The sequence below is a fragment of the Rhincodon typus genome, chromosome 1 (assembly GCF_021869965.1).
Source record: "Rhincodon typus isolate 14 chromosome 1, sRhiTyp1.1, whole genome shotgun sequence".
Classification (NCBI taxonomy): domain Eukaryota; kingdom Metazoa; phylum Chordata; class Chondrichthyes; order Orectolobiformes; family Rhincodontidae; genus Rhincodon; species Rhincodon typus.
The window spans coordinates 105508825-105532816 of NC_063332.1; the positions used below are offsets into that span (position 1 = coordinate 105508825).

A 23992-nucleotide genomic window follows, 5' to 3' on the forward strand; every position below is an offset into this window, starting at 1 on the left:
ATATATTTCAGTGTGACTACCTCTCATCCTTCTAAACTCTAGATAATATAGGCCTTACTTACTCAAGTCTTTATCTTCGGAGAACTTTCTCATTCAGAAATCAACAGTGGATTTTCAGTGTGCTACTACTTTACAGATAAAAGCCAAAACTGTGCACAGAACTCCAGGTGTTGGGTCACCACAGCAAAACCGATTAGACTATGGATCAAAATGGTAACTTGCTTTGTGTTTTCAGCTATAAACGATAATTGTGTTCAAATTACATTATCAGCAGAGGGTAGAAGTAAGAAATGGAAAATGATTCAAGCATTACAATAACATGTTTTGAAGTACTGTGACTGATAATAGGTTTTGAAATTCTATATTTTACATTAGCTCCCATAAATTTGAAAGTCCTCAAATATTACAGAACACCAATACACAATTGACAGTTTTGATAGATACAATACCCTTCCCAACATTCTGAATATTTTTTGCTAACATAATTATTTCACCAGCCTTCTCTTTCTTGTTCAACCCCCTTTTAGTAATGTTCCTTTTTTTTAAGGTTCCACTCATAGATTACCAATACTTTATAACAGTTGATGGAAATTATTACTAAACAAGACTATCACAATATTCAGAATTTATTACCTTTTCAGTGCTGGGGTACATGAATCTTCACACATCAGGAACATCTCATTCTAGGAAGTCTTCTTACCAAGCTACCACAATGCAATTGGCTCACAACACCCACACTGAGAAACAATAGAGGAGTGCAAGGGCAGCACAACCTTCTTGTGCACTGAGTGATTAGCCTTTGTTTTTGTAAGAGTAGTGCTGCCAGAACCTATATTAAAGAAAACTACCACAGTATCAAACAGAACACAGAATAAAGGCTCCACAAGGCAAACTCCGACTTCAACTTCTTGAGAGCAGTTATTCATGAGCACCATCAGAATGACTCATTATCGAGCTTCTGTTAAAAGAAGACTTCCTTTTATTCTTACTCCTCTTGGGCTGATGATTCATATTGAGATGGAGTTCACAAACTGAAGTTGCACAGACTGGGTGGAAGGACTGTAAATTGTATACTTTTTATTTCTTTATTTTTCTATTTTATTCCTATGCTGGACTTCTTATTTCTTAATTTTTATATTTCATACCAAAGAATCTGCACTTAAGTATGTGTACTTAGGTATCTTTGTACTTAACATGGCGCAGTAAGTGGTGACTTGTAAACTTTTCATTGCACTCGTGAGTACATGTGACAATAAAGCTAATTCTAATTCTCTGTTATCAGAATTATTGTACTTTAGGTCTTTTCTGAGCAATTGATTTGGGATGGCCTTTTGGGGAGCATGGCGGGGGGTGGGGGGTGCGCTGGGGATGTGGTGATGGGTTTGGTAACAAGCAACTTGCCAGTAATTGTCACAGGATGGAACATCAAGATGACTCTTCTCCCTGGCTCCTATTCATGAAGCAAGGGGGCATTTTCTATTGCAGGTATGTCCTGATTTTTTAAGGAGTGTAAAAATCAGTAAAAAATTGTTAACCTAGTCAGTACATGCAAAATGTCTTAGTCACATCATAATATGGCGTGACAATGCGACAATAGCCTTTATTTGTTTGACACACATATAAAGGCACAAAATAAATGCAAACATAAATAAAACTGAGTCTCCATGTGTCACACAAGTTTTCATCTGCCTTATAGACCCCATCACATACAGGAAGCATTATGGAAGCCAACGTCCCATCCATGGACTCCGTTTATCCTTCTTGTTGCTGCTGTAAGGTTGCCAACATCATCAAAGACCCCTCCCACTCTGGTAATGCTCTCTTCCAACCTCTCCTGTCAGGCAGAAGATACAGAAGCTTGAACACTGGCACCAACAGGTTCAAAAAACAGCTTCTCTCCTGTTGTTATTAGAGTGCTGAATAGACCTCTCTAATTTCAATCTAATGTTGACCTTGCCTTGTGCACCTCCTCTGCAGCCTTAATCTTGTGTGCCTGGCTCTGTCAAAGCAGCCTATGATCTGTATGTCCTTGTTTTTGCTTGCAAAACAAAACTTTTCACTCTGCTTAGGTACGTGACAACAATAAATCAAATCAAAAGCTCTTGCTACAGCTGTAAAACATCCTCAATACCTGTTACCTGTTTGCCCTGCTCTGATTACGCCTCTCTGCAGCTGAATATAGGATCATCAGGGGAGAATCGCAATCTTACTCTCCCAATCATTGCATCTAAACTTCAATCTCCACCTAGCCCACTGCTTCAGGCCACATTGAAACGCGGGGCCAACAGGAGAAACATAGCTATGTTTCCCTCCAGCACTCACTGTACCAATGAGGGAGTTTCACAGCAGAACAAATACTACTGAGTCTTCAACAATCTCTATAAACGGGTCGGCAAAACTTTATCATCCAGCAACTGTGTTACTTAAATCGCGCTGCTGGTTCTGTAATGCCAACCTCTGACGTGTAAACTGACCCCAAAGCAGAGGTCCATACATCGCCGCGATGTGCTGGTATGTGAACCACTCCAAGTGATGCAGCTCCCAGTGGCATCACTCTCTCCCTCCCGGCATGTTTGCCATTAAAGGAGCGGGTTGTTGTGGAAACCGGATCCCTTGAACTCGTTTATTCTTTCAGTCCAGACGTTTCATCTCACTTTATTCAAGGGGAAAGCTCTAGCGAGGGGACGAACCTCCCTCCTGACAATGTGATTCGTTAGGGACTTTCTTACCAAAAAGAAACAAAAATCAGGGTTAAAGGCAACAGTCGTGTGACATGATCGAACTGAAACTAATCCAGCATCGAAAATTAGCGCTTCAAAACTCAATTTTCTCCGATACAGTTCAAAACACCAATCAAGGACGACCATGCATTAACAGTTTCTACACGATCTATGTACAGCCAATGCTGCATTAAGAAAGCAGAATGCGCTGTTTTGCTTACTTCCCTCTGTGTGTGTGTGTGTGTGTCTGAGAGAGAGAGAATCACATCTTACCTTGGAGATGATCAGCGGCTCCCCATGTTCAAGGCCACCTTTCAGACTGAATCCCCAGGGAGCGCCTCCCTGCAGAAACACTTCCACAGTCACAGAGTTGTGTCTCCCTTTCTGCTTCTCGACTTTTGCTCTGTACACGCTGGGGTGCATCCTTCCACCCCCACCTCTCTTTTTACACACAGATGAAATACTCCGATAAAAGACTCCAAAATGCAATTTTTATTTTTGCAATGAAACTTGCTCGGAGGGAAAGACAAAATCCTGGTGTCTGCCCGGCTGCTCTGTTTCTCCGCAGAAACAGCGTCTGGACTAGTGCATTTCACTTAGCACCATTCCTTCAAACACAACACCACCTCAATGGCAGACTGCAAGATGCTCGCACGCATTTCCACAATGTTTCTTTTCTCTCTCCCTTTATGGTTTAGCAAAACAAATGCAGCTAAAATTCCTTTAAAATGTCAGGAGCGTTTTTCTTCAAAAAAAGCACAGAAATACTTAGAAAAGCAGCAACCAGCCTGCAGAAACTTTTCACTCTTGATTGATTATGCGCTCTCCATTCGATTCATATTTACCATTACAACTGAGCTTCTGGGGGGAGGGAGGGAGAAGGCGCTTTCCCGTCACTGCTCCTTGCTCCTGATGCTCGCCTGTCAGAAGAAATCACAAAAAGGGGGGGTGTATTTCCAGTCACCTGGGGCTTTTATGTTCTTCCATGCAATCTCCTCCAGCAAAGATCACAGGTTATAATCACAGACGGCACAGGGGTAGCAGTGCGAGCCTGTTGCCGGCTCGCTGGAAGTAGGATTTGTGGAGCAGGAGGAGTTGGCACTGGGAGTACATGCTGGAGTCAGTGTCCCTGTCGGTGGTCGGAGCCGCCTCCCCCTGCTGCCGCTGCAGTTCCTACCAACAGCGCCTCCTCGCTTTACTCCTATCTCTCCACTGGCGGCTCTCGGGAGTTTCTCAGTCGCAACAGCAGCACAGAGCCCCCCTTTCTTTCTTTCTCTCTTTCTCTCCTATGCTATCTCTTCCGCCCTATGCCAGCCTCTCGCCCATCCACACTGACCGGGAAGTTTGCAGGCACCCGGTCCCGCATGCGCCCTGCTCAGCAGCGCCTCCGGGGCGACGCTCCCGCTCGCCCGAGGCTCCTGGAAAAGCTTCAGGGTGAGGCTTGGCTCCCTGTTACCCTCAAAACCCAAAGGAGAGCCAGCCGAGCCGTGGGCAATTGACCGCAGTAATCTTATGCTGTACAGCAATCACAGCTCATCGTATCCCTTAAAGCAGCATGTTCACACAACGCCTTTTGAATATTTGATACCAGTGTCAGGTCTCAGACGTGAGGGAAGCAAGCAGACCGCCCCGCTTCCGGCTGATATTGCCCGCATCAAACTCACACCAAGAAGCAATGTGCGGATGACACAAAACCTGGACCTATGATGAACTTTGCTAGAAGTCACACGACACCAGGTTTATTTGAAGTCCCAAGCTTTCCGAGCGCTGACGAAGGAGCAGTCTCCAAAAGCTTGGGATTTCAAATAAACCTGTCGGACTATAAGCTGCTGTCGTGTGACCTTGTCCACTCCAGTCCAACACCACATTATGATGAACTGTGAGGAGGATAGAGTGAAGATCAAAATGTTTCCAGGTAAGGAATGAGGAACTTCAGCGACCTGGAAGAAGTTGTGAAGAGAGCGTTGAGAGAAGATTTTGGAGAGGTATTCAAAGCAGGAAGGGTCGGGACAGAATAGATAGGGATAAAAACTGCACCCACTGGAAGAGTGATCGAATACAGAGGTCAGGGATTTAAGGTGATTGTTTCCTTTTCCAATCGGTTGGAGGAACACGCTGCAAATAGTTAAGACCTGGAAATGGGCTACCTCAGAGTGTGATGGTGGCAGCTTTATCAAAGCATTCAAATCAAGAATGAGATTTTTTTTATCTGAATTGGAAGAATTTAATGGGTTTTTGGGGATGGTGATGGAAGGCAGCAGAATGGTATTGGGGGGAAAATGATCACTTAGAGAACAGATTTAAGGTGTCCAATGGCCTCTTTCTGTTCTGTAACAATTTTATGAGGAAGGCAGACTGGTGAAAGTTACGGGTGAAATGTAATGCAGAAAAGGCTGAAGCAACTCATTTCAGTAGGAAGTACAAGGGGGTGCAATATAAAAGAGAAAATACAGTTCCAAGGTGGGCGCAAGAACAGAGGAGACTGCTCCTTTGTCCTACCTCTGGCTTGCTGTAGTGTTCCACCGAAGCCCAACGCAAGCTAGAGGAACAACACCTCATTTTCCACTTGGGAACTCTGCAGCCCTCCGGACTCAATATCGAGTTCAATAATTTTAGGGCCTAAACTCTCCCATGTCCTACCCCCTGCCCCACACACCAGGCCTTGTTATCACTTGGCCTGTCATTTCACACCACCTATTGTTGGTCACAAACAGTCCCCATTAACAGCTATTCACCCTCCTATCCAGATCGTTATCAACTCCTTTGTCAATCCCACTGCTGTTCTGTCTCTTTGGGCTCTATCCTTTATCCTATCATTTACTCCCTACCCCATCCCGCTTCCTATTTCCTACATATAAACCAACATTTTTCTAGCTACCATCAGTTCTGAGGAAGGGTCACTGGACCTGAAATGTTAACCCTGATTTTTTTTTTCACAGATGCTGCCAGACCTGCTGAGCGTTTCCAGCAACTTCTGTTTTTGTTCCCGATTTACAGCATCTGCAATTCCTTTGGTTTTTATCTTCATATTGTGATGCTTCCATTGGTAGAAGCATCCAAAACTAGAGGGCACTGTTTTAAGGCATTTGTCCAAAGAAGCAAAGCTGATATGAACAAAAACATTTTTATGCAGTGAGCCATATGGGTAATGGAACTACATGGCCTGACGATATAGTGATGGCAAATAAATGAGGTCTTCAAAATAGAATTAGATAATTAGGAGAAGATATTTTTTAAAAAGGCTACAGGGTAAAGCTGGGGAAATGGAACCAGGCACTAACACACAGGGCTCAGTTGCGTTCTTTGTGCTGTAACCATACTATCATTCCATATGTATAAATGTTGGGCAGTCAGAGGACTTGACCACAACAAGGTACTAAGATGTGCATTTCCTAGCAGGGACACTCACTTGCAAATATTGCATTTGCCTCACTTATTGGTGCTGCAACTGGGAGAAGTCACCGGTTACAGCTTCTACTTCAGATTCAATTGGGACCTACACCCAAAGTGTTTAATGTTGCACCAGTTACCACAACTTTCCATTAAAATTTGTTTTAATCATATATGTATAATTGTCCATGTACAAGCACAATCTGGCACATTATTAGAATGCAATTGTTTACTTTCATTAAAGGTGCATTCCTTGAAGTATTTAGGATAGTAATCAAGTGCAGTTTTACAGCTGAAACAAGTTGCACAAATACAGCTGAAAACAGGTTTAACACCAAATAATCATATTTAGTGAGTCCCAGTTCTCCACCCATGAGTAATATGATCTAAAAATTCAGTGAAACTATAAACAAGACTGGTTCATTTCATAGTTTAACTAGTGTACACAAGTCATATTCTTAGTAAGGTAAGTAAATTTTGATATGAAAGAACTTTTAAAATATGCCTAACAATGCTTATGCACAAAGAAAATGAGCTTGATTTCAACCGGAAGTGGGGAGTTAGTGCGTAATCCCTTTTGTGGGAAAGGGACTGATACAGGCAGAAATTGTGCATAATGTAAATGTTTTTGAGCATTATTTGCAAAAACATTTTCTCATCTTTAGTTCTGGTCCATTTGCTTCCTTCTGGATAATACTGCCATTATTTGTGGAAACAGTTGGAAAATCTATCTGCACATGTTTTATGCTCTTCTATCCAGTACTGGACACAATGTGCACGAATTGAAAGCATCTGGCTGCACATTTCTAATGCAAGGGTAAGACTGGAAGTTTTTACAGACTGCTGGATCAGAATAAGAACCAGGACAGAATGCATCAGGAAAACTAAAGGGGATATGTAAAAACAGGAAAGTTCTATTTATGGGGCATTTCAATCAAGCATATATAAATTGGAAGTGCCCAAGAGGCTTAGACTCAAAATTTGTAAATATAATTCATGATTACTTCATGACTTGGTGTGTTTACAAAGTTACAGGAGGAAACTCTTAGCAAAACTTAACAAAGAAAACTGATTCTGACAGTGTGTCAAATTTGGAAATCTCTGGGAGGGTCAACATGACTGAAGATTCAACGCAGCCATTTAACTTTCTAAGAAGACTGACTGTAAAGACATGTAATAAGTTATAAACAATTTGCTTATGTGCAAATAGTTGCTCATATCTCAGGACAGCACAAGTGAGGGCATCTTCAAGTGAGATTTAAAAATGACGTAGGATGAATACAATAGCAAATGTCGATTTGAAAATAGAACTCAAAAAATGTAAATGGGTGCAATAGAATGACAATTTGCTTCACAAAACCTGTAGAAAATTAACTTCACAAAGCTTGCAGAAAGTAAGGAGAGGGTTCCATTGTAAAGAATAAAGAAAACTTCAGAAAGGTGACTGGGGAAGTGAAGAATACACTAGAAATAAACATGGCTACAGATACTACAATTATCAGCAAGAAATCCTTCTTGTGAGAAAGCATCAATAGAAATTGATCATTGTACAAAACTAACTGATATTTACAATAGATACGATACAAGTAAATAGTCAGACACACCACTGCAAAGAATTTAACAGATTTGACTGCAACTGTGAAGAGGAAAAAGGGTTAACATTTTCCATTCGATATGACTCTACTTCAAAACAGTCATGTTGGACTTAAGACATTAATTGTTTCTCTCTCCACATATGCTGCCAGACCTACTGAGTTTCCACAGCATTTTCTCTTACCTCAGACTTCCAGCATGCACAGTGTAAAATCAAAGATTAAGCACACTGCTATGGAATGACCTATGTTCAATGGGTTTGGGTGGGCACCAATGCCAGTCATACTAAAGGTCAGTGTGACATTAGGTTTTTAAACATCCAGGTTCTTTCAAGAATCTACTGGAAACATGTCTAGGACAGACACATAATGCTGCATCAGGGATGTCTTTAAAAAAAAAACCTCTTTTTGGAAAGGCTGGAGACCCCACGCAATTCTGAATGCAGTCGAAAAGCCAAGTTGAGATGTGTGTAGAATTTGAGTTCATTGTAGGCTCCCCATTTGGGCAGGGAACCATCAGTTCCACACATACAGCCACTGAAGCTCCAGCACTGCAGACTGCAGCCTTTAACAATAGCAAGAGGTTTTATTCAATTTATATGCAGTTAGTATGTGACCATGAGAAGCATGTTGTGCAGGTTTTCCCAGGAAGCACTCACCACTCATACATTCGGCGGCACTCAACTCATCCAGCTGTTTGCACATCTCACATAACACCATGGATGGATCCTAGGCGACAGGACATTTTCTCTCAAATCGTGGCTGTTAACACCTGCCGTGAAAATGCCTAATTACATAATTCATATGTTTTGAGAATTTAATTTTTAAACATAAGATAAGTGTGAGAAATATTTGATTTGAGAAACTGGTAAGCACCCCTAAGATAATTAACATTGAAAGGATGGTCTATGTTGACCTAACAGGGTTAGAGTCAGGGGTATGAAACCACAAAGGTGCATGACTGTTTGCTTATGAATGGAACCAGTGAGTCTGGTAGGTTTGCAGTTTCTCCAATTAAATGTATAAGTTAGTCAATTAATTTCCCTAGGTCAAAGAAATGTTGGAAAGCAACTGGCAAACAAGAACAGGTCTTATAGTATTCATATACTTGTTAGAGCAAAAGACTGTTTTGGGAAAGTAAATTAGTTTGGATCGCTATCTGGGACATTTCAAGTGGGCCACGTTGTCATGGAGATAGGTTGCAAGAAAGGCACCCTTTTTCTTTTCGGTTTATCTGTGTGCATTCCCATAAACACCAGCAGTTTTATAATCTGGAACTGGAATAGCTTGGAAGACTATCAAGAAAAAGATATACACCCAGAAGCAAGAAGACAGTGAAACCTTTTCCTGAGCTGGGGGGTCCATGGTGATGAGCTTTTGAAGTGGGCTGCCTGGCTGAATGCTATTGGAAGAACCTCAAGAAGTTGAATATCTCCAGGAATACAGAAGTGTTAAGGAGAATCAAGGCAAATTCCTAAGAGCTAAGAGTGATGCAACTTGTCTTGGTCCCAGGAGAAGTAATGGAACCCTCAAAATTCTGTACTGTAAAGGGGAATTCTTGCATGGAATTAAAAACAGAACAGGAAATGGTCTGTTGAGATTTTCAAGTTTAAAATCTAAATGTTTATGAAATATGTATAAATTGCTTTGTTTAATTTTTGTACAGTAAAGTTTTTGTTTAAAATGGGAAACTTTTTGGCATGATTCTTTCAGTTAATAACTGAGAGTACAGATCTCTTTTTTAAGAGATGATAAATTCCTTTGAGGTCATAATGTACTGTTGAGAAACCCTAGAAATGAAGCAGAGGCTCAACACAATTCCTGACATGATATAGAGCAGCCAATTGGCCCTCTGAAAATGCAGTGCCAGTTCCAGGGTTGCTCTGCAGAATGATCCAGGAAGAGTCTCCACAGTCATTGTGCAGAATGAAGGATGCTACAATCTAGTTCAAGAGAAGGGCACAATGGTACAGCAGACTCTGACCGACAAATATGGAAGAAAAAGCTAAGGAATCAGAACATCATCTTTCAGTGCCTGTGCCTGAAGTCAGAACACTGGAGCAGCATACTAGGGAGGTTTGTGGGCATCTTATTCAGAATTGATTTCTTCATCATGAAGTTTCTGAAAGAACACATATTCCCTGAAGAACGGAGGCCCACATCCACATTTCCACCATCCATCACGTAGTGTCTCTGTACACGCTGCTGCAATTGGCTGAGCAACAAACTGACAATCACACAAATTAGAGGCACATGGGCTAGATTTACAGGTCTTGTGAAATTGCATAAATTGAGCAGAATACAAACTACCTTCACAATGTAATCATACACAGAGTTTAAAAGACGATTGAAGGCAATTTCAGTTGTGAAACACAGTCATCTTCCAATACCATGTGTAATTGCTATGATGATGTTGAGTCCCTGCAGCTGAGCTTGAGACAGTTTGCTTTCTATGATGACTTCAGTAGGAAATGGATGAGGTCCAGCAAGCAGAATCTAGGAAGCTAGGAAGTAGATTAAAATACAAGACGCAATGGTAGTCTCTGGATTACATCTGATGCCACATGCTGATGAGTACAGAAATAGGAGGTTAGTGCAAATCAATATGTGCCTGGAGAAATGGTGCAGGAGGGAGGGCTTTAGTTTTATGGGACATTGGGACTGTTTTTCAGGATGCTGCGGCCTGTACAAGGTGGATGGGTTGCATATGAACTGGAGTGGGGAGATGCATGGCGAAAATTAGAACAGATAGCAAGTGAGTAAGTAAAGCATAGAAATTAAAGGCCAGTTAAGGTACAAAGAAGTTTGACAAGGTTTGACGCTATTTATTTTGATGCTAGGTGTTTGATGCAAAAGGTAGATGACGTGAAGGCACAAATTAAAACATGAGGGCATGATATAGCTGTCACTGAAGTATGTTTGAGAGAAGGGCAGAACTGGCAGCTCAATATTCCAGGACATAGTATCTTCAGGTGAGACAGGGAAGGAGGTAGAAGAGGAGGGGGGGTGCGCAATATTGATCAGGGAAGTAATTAGCAGTATGGAGAGCCGACATCCTACAAGGTTCCTCGAATTAAATCATATAGATAGAACTTAAAAACCAAAACGGTGCACTCACTTTGCTGGAAGTGTAATATAGATCTCCTAACAGTCAGAAAGAAATAGAAGAGTAGGTATGTAGGCAAATTTCAGAGTGTTATAGAAAGTAATGGAGTATTGAATAATGGGGGTTTACAACTTTCCCAATATTAACTGGTGTAGTCATAGTGTGAAAGATGTAAAGGGAGCAGTACTCTTAAAATGCATCTCGGAGAGCTTTTTAAGCCAGTACATATAAAGCATTATAAGAGAGGGCATGATCCTGGACTTAATTTTAGATTGTGAAGCTGGGCAACTGGTTGAAGTTTCACTGGGAAAGTATTTTTCAGACAGTGATCATAACTCCATTACATTCGGCATTGTCATGGAAAAGGACAAGAATGAGTCTTAAGTCAAAGTTATAAATGGAGGAAAACCGATTTTAAAGAGATCAGGTATGATTTGGCCAGAGTGGATTGGGAGCAGATAATTTTAGGTAAATCTGTATCAGAGCAGCAAGAAAGAAATAACGAGAGTCCAGGGCTAACATGCTCCAAGAAAAATAAAAGGTGGGACCAACAGACCCAGCAAACCCTGGATATTGTCGAATATGCAGGATTGAATAAAGAGAAGGGGGAGGCTTTGGGGCATAAACTGGGGTCTCAAAACAGCAGAAACCCTAGAGGAGTTCAGAATATGCAAGGGGGACTTAAAAGGGAAATTAGGAGAATAAAAGGGGACACGAAAGGCTAATGGCAGGTAAAATAAAGAAAAACCCTAAATTATTTCACGAGTACATTAAGGGTAAAATGATAACTAGAGAAAGAGTAAGGCCCATTAAGCACCACAGTGGTAATACGTGTGTGGAACCAGAGTACGTAGGTAGCGTTCTAGACGAACATTTTGTTTAGCATTCACTCGTTAGAGGGATAATGTAAAGAACCGAGATGTACTTAAAGAAATTAGCATAGACAGAGAAGACAGAGATTCTGAGTAATCTGATAGGTTTAAAACGTAGATAAATATCTAGAGTTAGATGAAATGTTTCCCAGGCTGTTGAGTGAGACAAGAGAGGAAGTAAGGGTTCTGGCAATAATTTTCAATTCTTCTCTAGCCACAAGCGAGGTGCCAAAGGTTTGGAGGACAGCCCATATGGTTCCATTATTCAAAAAGGGAGGAAGGGATAAACCAGGAAATTACAAGCCAATCAGTCTAACCTCAATGGTGGGAAACTACTGGAAGCAATTCTGAGGGATAAAATTAACCTACGCTAGGAGAGGGAGGGATTAATCAAGAACAGTTAACATGGTCTTGTTAAGGGGAAATCATGTCTAACCAACTTGACTGAATTTTTTAAAGAGGTGACCAAGTGTGTCGAAGAGGACAATGAATTTGACATAGTCTCCTTGATAAGATACCATAAGGGAGACTCTTAATGAACTTTAAGAGTCCAGGGGATCCAAGGAAAGAAAAAAGGAAATATCCAAAGAGTCTAAGGAAATTTGACTAATTAGATCCCGAATTGGCTAAATGGCAGGAAGCAGAGGGTGATGGTCAAGGAGTGTTTTTGTGATTGGAGGTCTGTTTCCAGTTGGGTTCCACAGGGATCAGCGTAGGGGTTTTTGCTGTTAAGTATGATCTCTCTCCACAGTCACTGCCAGACCTGCTGAGTTTTTCCTGCAGTTTCTGTTTTGCTGCTGCTGCTGCTGTTGTTGCAAAAGTTGGTGGAGTTGTAAAATAGTGAGGAGGATAGCCTTACATTACATGAGAATGTAGACCAGCTTGTCAGATGGGCTGATCAATCACAAATGGAATCTGGATAATTGTGAGGTGAGGAAACCACTAACATCAAGAATTATGGCCTCTAGGAATCTTGACCATCATGCATCAACTGGCGTCCGTCATTTCACATATGCAAAGCCATGCAAACACAAACTTAAAAATCTCACCATCCTTTGCCAGTTCTTCATCACTTTTTGATATGTGAAACTAGAAGGCAATGGTTAGGAACTGCTACAACCCCCACACCCAACTTTAAGAATGCAAAGACATGATCTGTGATGTTCTAGGGTGACTTTTTTGGGAGGAGGTGTCATTGCTGTGCACAGACACCTGGGATTCCCCCAATGTAGTACCATATTAACATTTGGATATATACAATTGGATAAGGTTGGATCACTCAAAGCTCCATATCAAGACATGACATTGGCCTCCTTGCTAAGCCTCTATGCCACACTGTGTCTGCACAGAACAGTTGCTTCATTGTGATTGATGTGAGGGATTAGGACTATTGCTATTGATGCACTATTCTCCGCAGATTATCAGCTCACACATCCGAGGTACAGGCTGTAGTTGGATGATCCCTTATGGTCCTATTGAACACACGACAACAGCATCAAAGAAGACATCAGTTAAAAGGTCATGAGCCAACCCAATCAAACCAACAATCTCCAGCAGCTACAGGCCAGATGGAGAAGCAGCAGGTGAAGAGTCCCCAAGGAGGTAGGGAAGAATGAATAGATCCTGAATCTAACTGCCTCAGTGTCATTATCTAGAGCTGTTGGCTCATACCAAAGATGGTCCAAGCCAAATCACTGAACTGTGCCATCTGTTGAAGCAGGACTGGCACTTGGACAGAATAGGTGCCATCCCATCCTGGTGGCTCTCAAGGCTATAGCTGTCTGAATTTTTATACCAGCAATTCATTTCAAGGGGCAATCGGGAATCCACAGGTCCTTGGGCCACACAGGGATGGCTGCTGGGAGATAAGGATTACCCCCTCCACATATGACTGATGACATCTTTACAAAATCTCACTGACACAGAAGGGAGATACAATGCTGTTCAAACTTTCACCAGCGTTGTGGTGAAATCAACAATAGACCTAGTGACAGGGTTTCAGTGCTCCTTCAGTGAATAACTTGCAGTATATCTCAGAAAGCCTTCACAATTGGAGGTGACTAAGGAAGCCATATCATTGGCACAGACAAACTATGGTATTGAAACCAATTCTCAGAGGATGAGAATCAGGGCATTGACCAGGAGGGATATCCAAGAGACCATGATAGAGCTATGCATCTGCAGACATAAGCAGTCAGACAGAACCTCATTAAGATCCACTTCCAGGAGGAATGACTGTTTTCAATGTGTCACTTTCTGTTGAATATGGCAAGCACGTCCCAGTCAGTTCATGTGGACCTGGTTGTTTCTGCTCCTGGAACTTTTCTGTTACTAAATAAATGTTTCCTGATGGTAACAAACATAAGGCACCTCCTTTCAACATTTCAAAGTTAGTACAGATTGTTAAATTGTGGTGAAATGCTTGAGCAGCCTATACGAGAGTGCTGAACCTGAGAGAGACAGTTTCTGCATGCCTCTTGGCAGACTGAGCTATGAGAAACAGTGGAAATATAAACTGGCCCTTTGTACAGTGTTGAATGGCAATGTGCTCCCTTGAAGATGTGAAAGGTTGAATAAATTGTTGATGGCAAAGATATGTGGAATTGTCACTAATTCTATCTTCTCACTCACAGCGTGGGTGTAAGTGAATGCAGGGTAGGCTCTACCACATCCCTGCACATTGCTTGTAACCACAGTGTTGTCTACATTAAAGTACAATTCCTTGACTACAATTATCAAATACACAGTTCATGCTCGATGGAGACTGATGGTAACTTCAGTCAAGGAGTTGGCTATTTGCAATATTATAACGTCTTTCATCCTTGCCATGTTTAACGTGCAGCTCCTTTATCTCAAATGGATGCAACTTCACCAGGTCTAACCACTAAAAAGAGACTACAGCAGAAACTTTAAGAGTTTAAGTGAGCATATATTTGCTACAATGTGTCACTTATGAACCTATGTGCCTTCAGTAGGCTTTCTTTTCTGATTCCTCCTGCTACACCTAAACGCTGTCTGCAGCTGGAGTGGAGACAGCCTGCTCTGCAGTTGGCCACAGCCAGGGGTTTGGGGGTATGTTTGGGCTAGAGTGCCCAGGCCTGCTCAGATACAGGCTCACCTTCCTTGGCTTCATTCTCTGCAGGCTTCAGCACCACAGGCAGAGGTGAAGTGAAGGGGCAGGGCCCTTCTGGGGTGTTATCAGTAGATTCACCTGGAGATGTGTGTAGCCCCATCTCCCATGGGTACCTGCTGGCACCACCTTATCACCCTCAAAGGAAGGGACACCTGGAGTGAGGTTCCTGCTCCCTCACTTGTTAAGTATCAATGGCTACAGGGATAGAGTGCACATCTTTGTGGATACCTACCAAGCACTGACTGCACCGAGCCTGTCTCTCTACAGCAATTACCAACCTCTCCATGGAGAGAGCTCAATGTATCCATGCAAGAGCCCGCATGGTACAGATAATGTTGCTGGATTCCTCCATCCTTTGATGCAGTTTACCGACTGCATCTGACATAACTGATTTCCCTGTGCATTTTGATGACGCCAAGATCACTGGATTTGTCTTCTACCTGGGCCTGAGCAGGTGCCTGGTTTCACCCACTGCTATGAGTGTCAGAAACCTGAGATGTTCCTTCCTTGGCTAACTGTGAGATGTGTCAGCGATGTGCCCCCGAGTCTAATCTAGAAGAAGAACCCACCGAGGTGGAAGTTCCTCTCTCAGCTGGGGGAGGGTGCAGGTGAAAGCTTTGTTGGTGCATCCTCTGAGGGTTCAATGACTTCCTCCTCAGAGAGGGAGGTGGAGCTAAGGATCTCTGGTGCTGGCTTCTTTCTTGCAATGGTTTATTAGGTTTCACGAGTACATACTTAAGAGAGGAGACGGAATTAAAAGTGAAAAAGGGCTAAAACTTTGTTTGATAAAGATGAATTAGCACTGCATTAATGGGAGAACAGTGCAGCACAACGCAATTAAACTCACTCATTTAGCTGGATGTGGAGGTCCCAGTCTCCCCTTTATCAATGGTTGCCCTCTTCAGCCAGCTCCAGCATTTCTTTTTCCACATGGTGTGTGGAGCATAACATGTATCAAAATGAAGTATCAATTAGTCATGAGATGAAACTAATTATATTTACAATATATATGCTAATGTAAATGGTCAAAGGTAATACTGTGAGCAACTCAGCAGTTCTGGCGTGGAGACAGTAAGGAACTGCAGATGCTGGAAGCCAGAGTCAATAGATGTGAAACTGGAAAAGGACAGCAGGTCAGACAGCATCCAAGGTCAACGTTTTGGGCCGAAATCCTTCGTCAGGTCTGGCATCTGACAGAGACAGAAACAGAGCTAACATTTTGTGTCTAACACGACTTTTCTTCAGAACAGTTGTATTGGACTCAAAACATCAATTCTGTTCCTTTCTCCCCAGATGCTGCCAGACTTGCTGAGGATTCTCTGCCTTTGGTTGTTATCTTAAGCGTATTTGTGCTGTGAGAATCAGACAGAAAATTTTAAAAAAACACGATGACTTACCCAAAAATCAAGAATAAAATGGTTTTCAGCACCTTTCACACCATAAATAAAAAGTCTTAACTTCAGATGTTTCTTGGAATGAATTCTTCAGTTGTGTTCTCAGGAGACTGATGTTTATGCATTGGATAAAAGATGTTTGCAGGCAATTTGATCATAGTCGGTCAGCCAGATGCAAGTCATGGCAAACAATCACCGGTTCAACATAATGATTTTTCAAAACTCCAGTGGGAAAATATCTCTTTTTATCAATGATATTGATAAATAGTAGTCTCATTAAAATTGTGTATAAAACATTATTTTGAAGCATGGGTTTCACTAGTCTCTCTTGTGAAACAATATAATGCTTGAATGGGTATGTTGGAAAAACGGAAAGAAGAGCAAAGAGTAAGAGAACTCTTTCTTTTCTGTAGGAGCAGCTAGTTTCAAAGATTGCCTATCTGTAATGTTAATGTTAGCTGTTAACTGAGATACAGTGGTGTACGTTGTTATGAGGAATTATATGAAGTGAAGCCAATTGTACTAATAGCTGCATTCTGTTAAGTCATGTATCATCTGAAGAAAACATACAGGTTTCTTCTTTTACAATTAGCCTCATTGCACAAGATTATTAGTCCACCTGCTGGAAGATAAGGGAAATACAGATGGGTGATTGGGAAACATTTGCTGCATTCAGAAAGCACCTCATTTAAATAGCCTCTGGATTATGCTGTCATGTAATATATGGACCAGACGAGGCCCCCTCAAAATATTTTAAGAAGGTAGACTAGACCCTAACATTTTCTTAATTTAAAAGGTAGATGTGAAGTGCCGTGTTCCAGATGCGATGCAATTGGTCAAACTACTCGATGATAAGCAAAAAACAATTTATTTAAACGCTACAGTTAAAATACAAACAAAAGAAGGATAAATTTAGAATAACTTAACTATTGGAAAACTTAACTGAATAATAGACACAGTAACTATTACTAATTAACTGTTCCAATATAGTAGCATCCCATAAACACACTCCTTGGCAAAAAGGCAAATTCAGACATAGGTTCCCACATGCAGTTCTCCAATCCAGGAGGAAAAACCATCAAGAGAAAATTCAGAGAAGGTAGCAGCTAGGAGACATTCACTGGAGCTTCCAATTCTTTTGAAATCTTAAAGGCTTCATATGTTACTGAAAAAACCAAAACCCAGAAATTTGAATCTGTGAGAGCCAACCATTCCCTTTCAGGCTGCTAAAAAACCCACAGCCTCCCAAGCTGTTTACTCAAGAGGTCTTCAGTAGACAGTTTTTGCCTCTGCCTTACAAAGTCTTTTCAAAAAAAAATCCACGAGAAAATAACCTCTTAGATAGCATTGTTACAATAATTACTGCAGATATAGGCCAAGAAAGGTAAACTTCTAATCGAAGACAATCACAATGAAGCAGGGTTCAATTAAGTCTCCAGTGACACTGAACCCAAGAGCTAATCCATACAGACTGGAAATTTGTAAGATGCCTACAAACTGCTCAAATGAGAAGCCAGCATTGAAAATGAGCACAGATGGAGAGGGGAAGATGGGAGGGGAAGAAGTCAAGAAAGGTCAGAGAATTAGTAGGAAATGGATGAGGATTGAATTTAGGAGAGGGAATATTAGGAAAGGAGTAAGGATTAGTTGGAGAAGGAGGAACAGGTAAAATGGGAGAGATGAGGAAACTGAGGAGGAAAGCTGGGCGGGAGAACAAGGACTAGTGCGGAGGATTAAGGAAGAGTTATAGAATCCTACAGCGTGGAGAAAGGCACTTCAGCCCAAACTGGTCCAGGCTGACCAAAATGTCCATCCACACTAACCCCATTTCCTTGCACTTGGCCCATATCCTTCTAAACCTTTCCTATCCATGTATTCATTGAAATGCCTTTCAGATGTTGTTAATGTACCCAACTCAACCACTTCCACTGGCAGCTCATTCCATGTGTGTACCACCCTCTGTGTAAAAAAGTTGCCCCTCAGGTTCCCATGTATTCTTTCCCCTCTTACCTTAAACTGATGCCTTCTAGTCCTCAATTCCCCAACCCTGGGAAAAAGACTGAGTGCATTCACCCTATCCATGCCTCTCATGATCCCTCATTATACACTTCCAGAAGGTCACCCCTCAGTCTCCTATGCTCTAAAAGAAAAAGTTCCTAGTTTGTCGAACCTCTCCCTATAACTCAGTCCCTTGAGTGCTGGCAATATCTTTGTAAATTTCATCTAGTTTAATAACATTCTTCCTATTGCAAGGTGACCAAAACTGAACACAATTGCCAGCAACATCCTGTATAACTGCAACATAACTTCCCAACATCTATACTCAATGCCGTGACTGATGAAGGCCAGTGTGTCAAAAGCCTCCTTCACTGTCCTGTCTACATGGAATGGAGCCATTTTGAGCACATACTTAGAAGACAATACATTAATCAAAAAATGTTCAAGATTTTTTGAAACCGATTATCCTGTTGTTTTATATTTGTTTATGGGATGTGGATGTTGCTGGTTATGCAAACAGTTATTATTCATCTCTAATTGAGGGAGTCAAGTTTCAACCATGTCGCTTTGGATCTGAAATCACATGTAGGCTTAACCAGGGAAGAATGGCAGATTTCCTTCACTAAAGGACATTGTAGTTAGTAATGCAGAATGTGGGAGCAGAATTGTGCCAATTACGGAAAAAGGGGTGAGGCGAGAGAAATCCTTACTTTGTTTTCTGATATATCTAAGTGAGGCTGTGAGGAGATTTAATGAAGAAGCAAGTGTATTTGGACATGGAGGCAAGGGGACAGGAGGGGTAAAGGAAGGAGAGGGCTGATTGTGGTACTTACAAAAACGAAGTTAGTAATCAACCTTGAATGTGTAACTTATATAAAATTACAGAAAGATGCCATTCAGCCCATAATGCCAGTCCTAGCTATTTTTAAAAAATCATCTAACTAGTACTATCCTCTATTCTTTTTCCATAGTCTAGCCAATTTCCTCCTTTAATGATTATCCAATTCCCCTGAAATTTTCACTGAAATGGCTACATCACCCTTTCAAGCAGTACTTTTCAGGTCATGACATTTTCTGGACGAACATATTTTCTTTATGTTTCCTTTCATTCATTTCTCGGTGAACCTTAAATCAGCATCCTCTGGTTACCAACCCTTCCTCCACTGCTAACAGTCTCACTTTGCTTGAAACAAAAACTGCTTATAATTTTGCAAACTTCTAACAAAACTCACCTTAACTCTGTGGAGATCAATCTCAGTTTCTCCATGTAACTGATGAGTTTCAGCCTTGGTGCCATTCCAGTAAATGCATCCTCTTTAAATATTTAGCATTGCTGCTATTCTTCTATGCTCCAGGCTTCTATTTTTAAACCGCCTTCTTAACTCGTCCATGACCTTTAAAGATGTCTGAGCATGCATCAACTATCCCTCCCACCTACACATTCCCCAGGTTTTTCTATTGCTCCTCTCTATTTAAAATCGTAATATTTAATTTACATTGCCTCTTCCCCTTCTTCCTATGAAAATTAATCACTTCACAATTCTGTGTTATATTTAGCTTTAAAAAAATTCACAGAACATGAGCATTTCTGGTAAGAACATAGAACAAAGAACTGTACAGCACAGTACAGGCCCTTCGGCCCACAATGTTGTGTCAAACTTTTACCCTAAACCTAAGGTCTATCTAACCTCTACCCCTACCTTATACTATCATCCATATGCCTATCTAATAGCCGCTTAAATGCCCCTAATGAGGCCGACTTCACTACCCTCTCTAGCAATGCATTCCACGCCCCTATCACTCTCCGAGTAAAGAACCTACCTCTGACGTCTCCCCGATATCTACCTCTTTTCACTTTAAAACTATGTCCCCTCATAAAAGCTACCTCCACCCTAGGAAAAAGTCTCTGGCTGTCCACTCTATCTATAATTCTGATCATTTTGTACACCTCTATCGAGTCACCTCTCATCCTTTGTCATTCTAAACAGAAAAGCCCTAGCTCTCTCAACCTTTCCTTGTATGGCCTTCCCTCCATTCCAGGCAACATCCTGGTAAATATCCTCTGCACCTTTTCCAACGCTTCCACATCTTTCCTGTAATGAGGCAACCAGAACTGGACACAATATTCCAGACATGGCCAAACCAGGGTTTTGTATAGCTGGAGCATAACTTCACGGCTCTTGAACTCAATCCCTCTATTAATGAAAGCTAACACACCATACGCCTTCTAAACAACTCTATCCACCTGGGTGGCAGCTTTCAGGGAACTTTGGACATGAACCCCGAGATCCCTCTGCTCCTCCACACTGCCAAGAATCTTTCTGTTAACCCTGTATTCTGCTTTCAAGTTTGTCCTTCCAAAATGAATCTCCTCACACTTTTCAGGGTTAAACTCCATCTGCCACTTCTCAGCCCAGCTCTGCATCCTATCAATGTCCCTTTGTAACCTGAACAGCCCTCCGCACTATCAACAACTCGACCCACATTTGTATCGTCCGCGAACTTACTAATCCACCCTTCCACTCCTACATCCAAATCATTTACAAAAATCACAAATAGGAAGAGAACCCAGGACAGATCCGTGTGGTCCACTGAAAGCCAGCATTTGTTGCCAATCTCTTACTGTCTTTGAGAAGGTAGTGATGCATGAGTGACCTTCCTGAGCCACTGCAGTCCATCTGACATAGGTGAACATTCCGTGCAATACGAAAGAAAGTTCCAGGTTTTTTGACCCGGTGTTTGTGAAGGAACGATGATATATTTCCAAGTCAGGATGGTGTGTGTCGTGCAAGGGAACTTGCAGGAGGTGATATTTCCATGTGCCTTTTGTCCTTGTCCTTCCAGTTGAAAGAGAATTCAGGGATTTGGAAAGTCCTGTCATAGCAGGCTTGACCAGGTGCTGCAGTGCATCTTGTACATAGTGTACATTGTGGAGCTGGAGGAGCACAGCGGGCCAGGCAGCATCAGAGGAACTTTCCCTTCTTTAGAGCCCGCTGTGCTCCTCCAGCTCCACACTGTGTTATCTCTGACTCAAGCATAGGCAGTTCTTACTATCTCTGCCATTGTTTCTTGCTGCCAGTAAAGAAGTTACCTGTCCTTTCCAGGTATTTCTACATCTTTACACAATGGAGCACGGTTGATGTGTCCAATTCTAAATCTGACAATGAAAATCTGAAAAGTCTTGAGTGTAGGATTTAATCAGATTTTCCACTAAAATAGTACCATAGTTAGTCCAGAGATGTTGAAAATGTCCAATTGCTTCAAAGTAAACTTGTGCCATTTACAATTTATGATGTAATTATTAAAAGTATCCTTTAAAAAAATCTATCTTGAGTAATTGTAACTGACAAACTTTAACTTCCACCCGTTATTTTGCCAGTGGTCTCCCATTTTGTTTGTGTTGCACCGAAAGACACGTCAGAACATTTCCATTTCCGATCAAGGAAGTCTTTTGATGTAATATCCATTGTTCTGACTGCCAGGCATTTTTAAAATCAGAATTAGTATTGTCTTGTGACTAACAAAAGTTATTTCAGAAACATCACAAAGTGCTGCATTATTGTAGTGCTACAGTATTGTTACAACCACTGCCTCAATGGTAAAACTATTATAGAAAAATAATTTCCTTCCAAAGCAACCAGATGTAGATGAATTTGTAATCCTTTTTGTCCCTTTCTTCTTCTTTACTTAAAGAGTGCATCCAAAACATGAAACCATAATTAAATTCACTTCTATTCTGAATATCACCAGTAAATATATACAGGATATAAATAATCTTTTTTAATGTGCTCAAAGTTATAAATTTCCTCAAACTATCAGTACAGAATTTAATTCTAGAATGTAATTATTATTGATGTATCGTATGTCTTGATAGCATTACTTTTAAAAATATGTTTCTGACATTTATCAAGTTATTTCCAGTTATGGACTTAACAGTCAATGACTATCCTAGAGACATACACCTTGATTTTTCACTGTTCTGAATCAAAACTAAAGATACTGGATACTGATTTCAAGGAAATTTTCTGTGTGATTTTCACCTCGGTACACTCATGTTGTAAAAGAAGGCTATTTAAAAAAGTGTAGTCATCCTTAAGGAACACCACAGTTGACCATTTCCAAGTCTGATAAATAACAATTAACCACCACTCTCAGTTTTCCATCTGAACCCAAAATAAACAACAGGAACTGCAACAGACAAATCTTGAATATTATTCAAATTAATATTGAAAAGATTGGAAAACATCGGTTTGGTGAAATGAAATAGAAATAAAATCTACAAATACGACCAGCAGGATGGGTGCATTAGAAGGGAAAAGGGCTGGAAGTGATGCAGTGGAGGCAGTACTGCTGGAGATGGCTCTCCAATAGGAAACAGAATATTTATCGTTTTCTGTAATTAATGACTTGATAACTAATTTACAGTTTCAAGGTGGACATTTCTCAAATCCCTATAGTTGTGTTATCAGGTTATTAATTAATTATGCTGACTTTATTTGTAAACAAAACTTGACTGAGATAAATACAGGATTTGTAAATGTGAACATTAATTATCAGGTTATTAATAATAAGCATCTCCTTTTTTTAAGTCATATTTTCACCTGAAGTCTTTGCATTGTGTTTATTTAGTTCTATTTCCCTTGGGTACAGGACAGGGAAGGCAAAGACAATCTTTTCACCAAATGAAAGCAAGAGGACAGGCCATTAGTGAACCAGTAAACCTAGATCTGTCAGTTGCCATTTTAAAGTCAGCCCCTCTGACAATACAGCTCTTTCAGTTCTGCATTGGGAGGTCATGGTATGAGTGAATTTTCAGAAAAATGCTGTACGTTATTCGACTGCTTATGAAATTGTTTCTGATATCAATGCAGAAAAGAGTTATCACAGAGTCAATTACGTAAAGTTTTATGGATTATTCTTTCTTCAATTACTTTTTTTAAAGTGGTTGCGGATTCAACAGTAATCTTCAAAAAGAAATATATGTGTGTGTGTGTGTGTGTGTGTGAAAAGGAAACATTGCAGTACTATGGAAAAGAGTTGGGGAGTTGGTGGTTAAAACTATATATTTAATTAATCCGAAAGGGTCGCAGTAGATTGAGAAGCAGAGAAGCTGGCTGGGAGTTTTAAACCTGAGGCAAAGCAGTATCATCACTGGCAGCAGGATGTAATTACCTATGACAAATTGATGGCTGCAGTTTAAAAGAATAATAAGTCAATGAGGATGGCATGGCAGCTCAGTGGTTAGCACTGCTGCATCACAGCGCCAGGGACCCAGGTTCAATTCCACCCTCGGGTGATTGTCTGTGTGGAGTTTGCACATTCTCCATGTGTCTGCGTGGGTTTCCACTGGGTGCTCTGGTTTCCTCCCACAGTTCAAAGACGTGCAGGCTCGGTGGATTGGCCGTGCTAAATTACCTGTAGTGTCCAGGGATGTTTGGGTTAGACATGGGGAAATGCAGGGGTAGGGGAATGAGTCAGGGTGGGATGCTCTTCAGAGGGGTGTTGTGGACTTGTTGGGCTGAATGGCCTGTTCCCACACTGTAGGGATACTATGAGCTATGAAAAGGGAGTCTAAAGGGATAATGAAAAACTGAGCTTTCGGAAAGAGCCACCAGTTATCTTGGTTTGTGTTTGGGGGTGAAAAATATTTGTTGACTTAATTTTTATTGCTGGTCATTGTTTTATTACACAAAGCAATAGGTTTTTGCTGCCGCTTGAACTGGACAGTGATTGACTGGACTTTAGCAGAAGTTACCATTTGTCACAGAATTTCCATGGAACAAGATG

The 23992-nt window shown here is 41.2% G+C and overlaps 1 protein-coding gene across 1 annotated transcript in view; it reads right to left on the reverse strand.

Moving 5' to 3' along the window:
- The window catches only part of shroom3 (shroom family member 3), a 400329-nt gene extending 396294 nt beyond the window's left edge, over positions 1-4035 (reverse strand). Inside the window, exon 1 of the mRNA XM_048592441.1 lies at positions 2994-4035. Within this exon, the coding sequence (XP_048448398.1) occupies positions 2994-3143 (150 nt within the window). The 5' untranslated portion in view covers positions 3144-4035. The remainder of the gene's footprint in view (positions 1-2993) is intronic.
- Between the last annotated feature and the right edge of the window lie 19957 nt (positions 4036-23992).